Genomic DNA, 10,291 nt, shown 5'->3' with positions numbered 1-10,291 from the left:
TTACTTTTCTCCTCACTCTCACCAATCTTATCATCTTCATCTCCGGCAAAACGCTACCTTGTTTCAAAATCGCGACAGAAGAAGTAGATAAATTTTTCAGAACTAATTGTCACTGTCAGTATACCAACATTAATTTAGGACTTTTGTCCTAAATGCGCATTTGTCTTTTATAGGTTAGAGTATTTTCCACCGTTGTAAGGTTAAGGTAATCTAATAGGTCCTTGTCACTCCACACTTGGTGTTTGGGAGTTTTTAAAGTAGAAGTAATGACTCAAGAAACAAAATATTACACTTAAACATTGTGTTTCATAAAGGTTTATTTTAGTTTAATCTTGTTGATCTTGTTAGGCCTATTTATTTCTTTGTAAGTTAAAGTCATGAACTCCAAGTTTGGGTTACTAAGCACAATAGTGTTGAAGAAATTTGCCCCGTCAAATTCCTATGTTTATGCTAACACAGCCAGATGTCTATGGTCAAAACCTAAGAGGTTTTACAACACAAATATTATCAAAAAGGCTCCTCTCCAGAATTCAAGTAAGTTAAGTAGGCCTAACTCAGGTAGGCTAGGCTAATAAGGGTAGACTTCCATTTCTGTTGGTACAAATAACCGAATGAAAATGAAAATATTGATCGATATATAGGCTTGATTATTCGATACGGTATATCGTTTGGTTAGTTAGACGGATATTTATTTATTTACGGTTAAGTCAGGACCGGATTTAGCATTTTGGCGCCCCTAGGCCCAAATATTTTTTTCCGCCCCCTGTTCTGGTAACAGTTTCTTTCCTACAAACCTTTATTAACCCTCCCAGTGTTACTTGACGAAAATTCGACAAGCAGCACACTTTGTGTAGTGTTACTTGTCGATTTTTCGACACGCAGACATCGTTTACGGCGAAGGCTCTATGACTGACTGAATCGGATTGAACTGGATCGAGTTAGGTATCGTTCTTTCCGTAATATTCTAAGCTTTCTGCAGAGGTCTGTCTCTAAGCGCTATTCATTTTAGTTCCGAAAATATTGTAGCAGACAGCTGACGTGCGTGTATTTGTAAACAGCTAGGTTCCCCCGGACCGATGACTGATGTGTTTTATTACGTTTATCATTGTTTTAGTGTTAAAAATCAAAAGTAGTGATATACGTGGTGCATTATAAGACGATTTAAGTGGTTTTGAAGTGCTGGTTGATGATCCTGAAGAAGTAGGTAGTGATATTGATGTAAATTATCAGCCAGATTCCTAGCTATGGTTAGGCTATGCATTCTTAGCTAAACGCTATGTACTGAAATCAGTTTTTTGCCCATAACTTATTTATTTGCAAATATACTTCCTTATATTATTATATATTTGTAATCCTCATAAAATTTAGAACAAAGTGGCTATTTTCAAATATTTATAGGCCTATAATTTATACAATTTCATTGAGCGCGAACTTATATTTTTTTTGAAAATTTTTGAAATTATATTTTTTTTACCAAAAATTTTTTTTTTTTTTAATTTTCCTTATGTTTTATATATATAATATTGAAGCCCATGATTTTCCAAACAAAATGGTATATAGAACATTAGAATTAACATTGTTTTAAGCTTCTCAGATCCGTTTTAATAAAACCTTGCAAATGCGCCAAAAATAGGTGGACATTAAGGCCTAAACTATGGACACTTGGAGGGTTAAAAACTATATCATGCCTAAAGGCCTATGTTAATTGCTTAGCACCACTCATCGTCAAAGTTTTATCATTGCAAGTTTTTTTTAAGAATTGTCTTTGTTACAGTAGCCTTAACAAAATGCCGTCTTAAACACTTTTGGCAATTTTATGCTTTTAGCAAATGCTCACGCTTGTGGGACTGAAACAAAACAATCCAACCCACAGAGCATTTCTGCAAAAAAGCATGTCCATTGATTCCAATTTCAGGCCCCAAAACATGAACTCCATAACAGTACGTAGACCTTTAGTAGATTAGTCATCCTTAGGGATTAGCTGAAAACAATTATTTTTATTTAAGTTATATGTTATTTAAACCTAGTTTGTCCAAAATAAAACGATCTAATCATAAACAAAAGGTCGTCCCCAGGTCCCCTGGTTATATTACAAGAAACTAAAACTCTCACAACGACAACATAGAATAATAGAAACAAAATTACTGTACCGGTACGTCAAAACTAACTTCCAGTGTGACCAACCTATATGAACTAGACATTAAAAACTATATTTAGGATTAACAATATGATAACTAGTCGACTTGAGTTTATGGTTAATCTATGGTGGTACTGCATTCAGATTATATTTGCAAAGCAATAGTCCGGCCAACCATAATTATCCTCAGGTCTGAGCTGAGGAGAAAATGACATCAAATGGTGCTTTGGAGGGGATTTAATTTTTATAAAACCTGTTGCAAACTCAGATATTTTTTCGTTATTGAATTTCAAAGATAAACTTATCGTATTTTTAATATTCAAAACGTATATTATATATTTTAACTTGACCCTGCAGTTTGCTGTAAACTGATCAAAAGATTAGTTAATACATTTTCTTTTTGTGAGGTATGGGTGGTAACGGTGTCTCACTCCGATCAGTTGTGTTGTGCCGAGCCAGCATAGTGGCAGTGCAAAGAGTAGCCTACAGTGGCAATACGGTGCGTACCGCTCGGGCGCTCGACAGCATCCCTACAGCCTACTCCCGTATAACCAATGTTCGTTATCAATGTTGTAACGAAATTGATGCGTAATGTTGAAAAACTGTTTATATTTTCTAACAGTTATTTCTTCTAATGAATTTAAACATTATAATGCTTTATTGGCAAGGGTTATTTTTTTATATCAACTCGCAAAATATGTTAAGCCATGGCTAATTATTTTATTTTTAGATATTGGAGAAATATTTTTCCTCTCGGCCGTGCGCCCTCTGGGAGCTTGCGCCCATAGGCCCGGGCCTATTGGGAAATCCGGCCCTGGGTTAAGTTACACCATTTTTACAGAGTTGAACATGCTGATGATGGATACCCTAACCTAACTTAACCAATCAAATGATATTAGGCCTATCTACAATGATATAAACAATCGATATTTTCATTCGGTTGTATGTGCCAACAGATATGGAAGTCTACCCGGCTATAATCGAAATTGATACAGTTAACATTTTAAGAAAGTTTCACGAAAATTAAAAATGTTGAGCAACAAAAAATATGTTACTTAGACCTAATTGTATGAATCATAATGGACAGACCCGACATTCATCCACCTTTTGTAACTTACGGTAGCCTTAGCACTTAACTAACGATGAATACACACACTAGATTCTTGATACTTGGTACAGATATGTGAACATCGATGGTTGACCTGTCGATCCCTAGTTTGTTGCATTTTTTCCATAAATAAATAAGTGAACTACCGTAGGCCTAACTAATTTAATCCAAGGCGTTAAAACCTAAGTTATGGATACCTAACGTAAGATTTTTCAACAAAATTTTCCCTGGCAAACAATTTTCCCATTAAGCTTATGCTTTGTTAACTTAAAAGTTTGACATTAAGCTTAAAAGTTTTTATCTTAGACCTCGGAATTGCAACATTGCCTTAAGTAGGCCTAACTTAGTATGTATTTTTTACTAACTTAGCCTACCTTTCAGCAGCTCCAATCCAATCGTAACAATCAAGGCTTTATGACCTTGCTCAGGTAGGTTCCTATCGTAAAATCAAAATTACCGGTAACTTAACTTGCCTAGGACTTAACTTAAGGGTTTGGTGAGTTTTAAAGTTGCTGAGTTGGAATTTTTTAACTTTGAATGGTTGAACCCACCTGCTGGTACCTACCTAAACGGTGTAGGCTTATATTTGGCCTGATTGCCAACTTAAAAAAAGATCATTAATAGGCCATCTATATTGTGGTGATTCTTAAAGAAAAATAACCGTAGCATATTAGACCCAAGTTCACTTGGGTGACAATTAATAAATGTAGGGATATTGATGGTATAACTTAACTGCAGTTTGTGGTTTTAATCCCTGTGGATTCTTTACAGAATGGTCAGTTCATTGCAACTGCAATGCCAGGGGTTATCACGCTTCAGCGTTTAGTTCCTCAGTAATCACCAGGCACTATTCGTCAACTCCTGAAAATTCAACTTCAGGGAATGAACAGCCAGAAAACAAACCTTCTCTTTACCAGAGGTTTAAGGCAATGTACAGAGACTACTGGTATGTACTGCTGCCGGTACATCTGGTCACATCAGCTGGCTGGTTCGGAGGATTTTATTATTTGGCCAGCAGGTAAGAAGTATTTGATTTTACCATACAATAAGTAGGCTTACTGTACATATAAACCTGAAGTTCACCCCTAAAAGAATCAGCAGGTACAGTTCCGCAGAGAGTTTATTTTATCCCAAAGTAGGCCTAAACATCGGATTGATTTATGATTTGTTTATGTTTTTATTCATATTTTATAAATAAAACTGACTCAACAATATTCAACCAAAAACTGTTTTAAATTTTTAATCAGAATCAGAATACTTTTATCGTCCTTCAGCATTACAATTAAGCAATAGACAAAGTAAAAAATGAAACATTACAATTATGTAATGGACAAAGTACAAAGTTTAAACTCTTTAAGTTTTCAAATCATAAATTTAACTAAGGACTAAGTTATAGCCTAACAGAGATTTTTACACAGCTAGTCATATAGGCTAACCTTAATTTAAATAATTTTTGGTCTAGAGATTTGCTGCTTTCATGTAGCTTATTAAACAACACCACATTAGTAAAGCTACTTTAACATTTTGACTTAAAGACAGGAACAAGACAGGAGTTAATGCAGGTGACTAGCAGTGGTGTGAGTACATAGAGCCCCCCCCCCTGCAGTACAGTTTGGCCAAAGATTCTGTGCGAACGGTTAGAACTGGTCGGGTCTAGGTGAGGGGGTTGGCGAGGTTACTTTTGTGAAAACATTTGTGTCTTGCTACTTAGCATGATTCACTCATCCCTACCCTAGCTCTGCCTATAACTGACACCCGTTTGTTTTAGTTTGGCTAGTAGCAACCCGCCTGCGTCAACAGAGATTTTGGCCAAACTGTACATGTCGATAGCCCCCCCTCAAAACATATCATCACTTATGTTTATTAGTTTCCACAGAGAAGTACATACAGTTTATTTCCACCTTTGTTCGCAACAGGACTAAAAGTACGGTATAGGTACCCTACATCAGTTTATGAGGAAAAATTGTGTTAAGTAGTTAAGGTTTTAATACTGATGTATTTCTTTTGTAATTGATTGACACTATTTATTTACCAATGTACATGAAATAAATTTAATGTTTTAAGGTCATAAGTTGAAAAATTTTTATCCCATAAAACTCTAGTCCAATCATGCTGGGTCAATAACTTGTTCGAATAGATGTAAGTTTAGGTCGTTTTACCAAATTTCATCAATAACGCTTACGGACACAGACATAGTATAAATATTTATATAGGCTACATTTGAACGGATTATGTCTTTTTGGCCTCTGAACACCTCAAAACAAAAAAGTGAATCTAGACCTACGGTAAACTTAATAGCCTAGCTTAAATTCCCTATAAGCCTAAGTATGGAATAATCTCTAAAAGAAATAATAAATGTTGTTCCTTCTAAAAGACTGAATCCCAACACCGATTATTTCTTTTGTGTTTAACAGTGTTTTAGCAATTTTCTATTTTCAGTGGAGTCGACATTGTTGCCCTGCTAGAACAGCTGAATGTTAGTGACAAGCTAATCAATCCTCTACGTAACGGACATGCAACGACTGGTTACCTCGCAATATCATATGCTCTCTACAAGATCGCTACCCCACTCCGGTACACCGTGACTCTGGGTAAGAGTTTAATGTTTTGCTATATTAAATTTACCTTTGATGCTGCCTGAGAGTTCTTGGTAAGACGTTAGTGTCACCCTATGCATTTACCAGCTTGTGTGGTCTATATTTACAATAAAATGTTAACATATGCGGTCATTAGTATCATGGTAAGGTAGATTGGACGACGGACACAGGGCAGAGTGACAACAAGAAGTCTTTCTTACTTGGTTCCATTTCTTGGACTGTGGTTTTTGGCATCTGGATTTAACGGTTGAAGGTAGTTTAGATTTTCTTGGTATATGGTCGGGCGGCGCTTTCATCTGTGTTGTGTTGCCGGTTTATTACTGTGTTTCCGAAACATGAAAGACCTATAATTACCTATAATATAGACCTTGTGATAATATAGATAATAGATACATTTTTAAGAAGGCCCCTGAAGATACCAAACAAGGTGGCAAAACACTTAGGCTGACACAAACATCTTCTAAAGCATCAGGCACCAACAATAAAGGTAATTCTAATATGATTCAAGTTCTTGAAACTGGGATAACAAAGAACAAAAATAGTTAAAGTTTAGTCATTTTATGCGTTAATTACTTTTAAATAAAACAGTAAAATATAAAAAAGTTAAATTTCTTTTTCACAACAAAATCATTAAAAGTAGGGATGGTCAAGTCTCGAAATTTCGGGAAATTTTCGGGAAATTTAAAATCTCGTTACACGAGACGAGATTTCTTTTTGGCCGAGATTTTTATCGAGACGAGAATTTATTAAAAAAAATAAATAAAATAAAATAAATAAATAAATAAAAACGCCTGCAGAAAGTCAATGCAATACCCGCAATACAGGAGCGTGTTGTAGTTGCGTTTCCTTTGCGAAGGCGTTCTTATTTAATTAATTCTTCAAATGTAAATATTACTTTTATTATTTTAATAAAATTTGAGAAGTTTTGTTAAATGTTAGCAGTGTGAAGAATGTTTTACTACTATAAAAAAAGTCAAAACAAGTAACTATTTTATAAAAATTAATATTTTATTTTAGGATAAGTTGAACTCTATCCTAACTGATATCACTATGTTTCCTAATCGTAGGCATTTTTAATAATTTAGGCGTGATTAATAAAAAAATGTTATGCTGATGTTTTTTAATAAAAGATTGTAAATATTCTTGCCTATTATCATTATTTTTGTATTTAAACAGTCATCTAACAATGTTACAAAATCAGGTAAAAATTCCGAACGTGCATTTCCCGTTGTGTATGAGAAGGGAAATCCCGTCTCGATCTCGTCTCGTCTCGAACTAAAAATCCAATCTCGTCCATCCCTAATTAAAAGTTTTAGCCAAAATAAAAATGTATCTTCTGCTAGATCAAGACTAAATGAAAATAATGTGTACCGTAACACTCATTATGATTGATAAACATAGGTCTTCACACGATACAGTGAATTAAGAAGATTTAAAAATGTTCAAAATGTTTATACAACTTAATGTAGGCCTACAGTCACAGTCCTTACTAAAGAAATGAGGTTTCGTCAAGAACTTAAAAGCAGTAATAAATATTTTATTGTGCTTAACATTCAAAAATCGTCTGCATGATCTCTGATTTCATTTGAGGGATTTAAAACAATCTCTTTGTTTAATGCCTCTTATCAAAAATTGTTGCAACATCTGGCTAATCTTTGTTCTGAATTTTCTAGGTGGTACAACAGTGTCCATAAACTTTTTGAAGAAGCGAGGATACATAAAACCCATGCCTAGCAAAGAGAAATTGAAGGAAATATATCAGGATAAGAAGGAAATACTGAAAGGAAGAGGACAGTCTCTCAAAGATAATATGATGCACTCCCTGAAGCCGACAGAAAGTAAGAAGAAGAATCCCTAGCAGATTAGATTAGTTTATTTTTATTTGTTTTGTATATAGATACAGACTGCCATTATAAGAGTTTATATTGAATGTTAGTTTTTTCAAATATAAAAGGACTGTACAGTATTATACTTGTAATCTAAAAGCATGCTTTTATCTTTTTCCACAATCCTCTTACAATTTCTCGTATTGTTACAGATTAACTAAGCCCAGCAGACTACATTTAACTAAATAACCGTAGGAAAATAGTGCAAGTTCTCCTCGAGAATTGTAATAGCGAGAAATATATTCAGCTTAACCAGTGTGCAAAGGTGTTTCTATACAATAGGCCCTTGTGTATCATTAAGTGGCGATAAATGTTGGAAATGTGTTTTAATTTTTTTTTATTTGCTTATAAATTAAAAATCTGTTTGAAAAGTTCAAATTTTTAGTAATACACATAAGATTTTACTAAACAAGGATACTTCCACTGAAGCTTAGTTCCTCGTTAGATATCATAAGTCTTACAGTGACGATGACAAGTAGTATAACATTTACCATTACACATTAGAAAGATCATTGATACAGTTTGATAATGTTTTCCAGCCTTCTTAAATCACGAAGATCGTCAAAGATCTTGAAACTTGAAATTGCTAACAGAATCCAATAGAAAATCTGTAACATTGTCTAAATCACACAGGCAATTTTCATTTAGTTTATTCTAGTAGTGAGGGCCTACTTTTTGGTGAGTCGGAGGCTCAGTCAGCAGCGCCACAAACTTTGAGCACAAGGCAGCGACATCATGTGTTCGGATCATGGTACCTGCCACAGCATGTTATCAGTAGGCCTACAGTTCACCCTTGTACTTACCCTTGTACACCCTTGTACAAATGAACCGTTCATCATAAACCCCTTGCTTTGCTGATACGTTTTACACACAAGCCAGAGGCCGTTGCAGACAGGCAGTGTTGGGAAGTAGCGCGCCACAAGTAGCGACGCTACAGTAGCGTGCTACTTTTTTTGTAGCGTTAGCTGTAGCTACGCTACTTTTAAGATTTTGTAGCTTTAGCTGTAGCTAGCTACATTTTTAAAGTAGTTGTAGCGGAATTTTAGCTACTTTTCTCGCTACATTAACATTGTTTGAGATAGTGATTTTTATCATAACCTCAACCTTACGTGAAACAACCTCTTTCAAACTGAGATTTTAAAAAAAAATTAGGCCTTTCTTGGCTTCATACAGCTGGTTGCAGCCGTTTCATTCCCTATAACAACGTTGTGTGGACATGGAGGCCATTAAATGAGTGTTATCCACATTTTTGGCTCTCATTTCCTTAATTTACTACTCTATGATTACTGTCAGATAAAATAAAATCGCTAGATGCAGACGACGTTTAAACGTTACCGGTGACAAGAAGAGAAGCTAAGCTATTGAATGCTTGCAAGTGATTGACAGGAAAATTAGTAATCAATTTAGTTTGTTTATTATACCGATAGTGTTCAAGAATAAACCTTAAAATAATGAGAAAGCTGGTCTATCAACCTTTGCTTCAGCTGTTGATTGTGGTTCATCATCACAAGCCCTTCCTTGGTTAGATTACGAAGATTTTTCAAAGGTTTACTAAACTAACAAAGAGGAAATTACCTGATGTGATTTAAGATATGCCTAGACTGAATGATAATTGTAACGAAAAAATCTCCATATAACATGAAACTTTCATTGAAAAAATAGCATAGTTTGCTCCTGGTAACAGCTCTTGTATAGGACTATTAATTCCTAGGCTATGCTATGGTTTAAGACGAATACCAAGTTCCAAGTTCAATTATTAGGAATATATCTGTTAGTTTAGTTCTTGCAAGAACAAGCCTACTATAGCCAACTTGTTACATAGCCAAGTAGGCCTACATGTTATTTTTACTTTACAAAATTCTACATGTTTAAATTAAAAGCCAATTTCTGGATAAGTTAATGGATACTGTTTTCTGTACCAACTAGGTTGAAGCACAATTTGCCCTATGCATAATGACAATAAAGGACGATTTCTTGACAAATGAAAAGTGTTATTCATAGAACAAGTAACTTATCACTTTAAAAGTTTATAGCAATGTCGTTTTTAACATTAAAAGTAAAGAAAGGCAATAAACTCCAATTTCAGTAGGCTAGGCTCTGTAACACAAAAATGTATTTTTAAATAATTTTTTTACAGTTTTATTGGTCTTAATTGTTGATATAAGACATCTATAAATGAATCTATATTAAAGAAATAAAATGAGCTTTTGAAATATAGTTTGGTTGTATGTCCTTTGAACTTAATGAAATTTACATTTAAGATGCTTAAAAATAATGCAATAGGCTATTTAAAAATAAGTACTAAATATGATGGGACACCCAACTATTTGGTTCTGTTGTTGTACTTAATGTTAGGTTTATAATGCCAAAAAATTAAATACAATCTAGGAATAATTTGTTTTCCAATTAATGTTACATACAATACTGAAATTTTTTTAATGTTTGTTCAGTAAAAATGTAGTTGCAATTAATTTTACATTTACCTAATGTGCATGGTATAAAAAGTAACGTCTTTGGAAAAGTAGCTAAAATTGTAGCTGTTGCTACATTTCATTGTAGCTGT

At 34.2% G+C, this 10,291-nt stretch overlaps 1 protein-coding gene across 2 annotated transcripts; it reads left to right on the top strand.

The window, feature by feature from the left end:
• LOC129000036 (uncharacterized protein C18orf19 homolog A-like) lies at positions 1 to 7,986 on the top strand. 2 transcript variants are annotated; one of them, XM_054426886.1, is made up of 5 exons: positions 1 to 534; positions 4,017 to 4,263; positions 5,685 to 5,836; positions 7,516 to 7,680; positions 7,881 to 7,986. In XM_054426886.1, exons 1-5 carry the CDS (start codon positions 378 to 380, stop codon positions 7,883 to 7,885), a joined length of 726 nt encoding a protein of 241 aa, XP_054282861.1. In that variant the 5' UTR covers positions 1 to 377; the 3' UTR covers positions 7,886 to 7,986. The 2 variants fall into 2 exon arrangements, with proteins under 2 accessions (XP_054282861.1, XP_054282860.1); XM_054426885.1 differs by lacking the exon at positions 7,881 to 7,986 and having other exon boundaries at positions 7,516 to 7,834.
• Positions 7,987 to 10,291: the final 2,305 nt, after the last annotated feature.

Source organism: Macrosteles quadrilineatus, unplaced genomic scaffold, assembly GCF_028750875.1.
Source record: "Macrosteles quadrilineatus isolate MER2022 unplaced genomic scaffold, UCM_ALF_1.0 Scaffold_8__2_contigs__length_117827958, whole genome shotgun sequence".
Taxonomy (NCBI): domain Eukaryota; kingdom Metazoa; phylum Arthropoda; class Insecta; order Hemiptera; family Cicadellidae; genus Macrosteles; species Macrosteles quadrilineatus.
The sequence above is the reverse complement of the archived record's forward strand: the minus strand, read 5'-3'. Positions and strand labels throughout refer to the sequence as shown.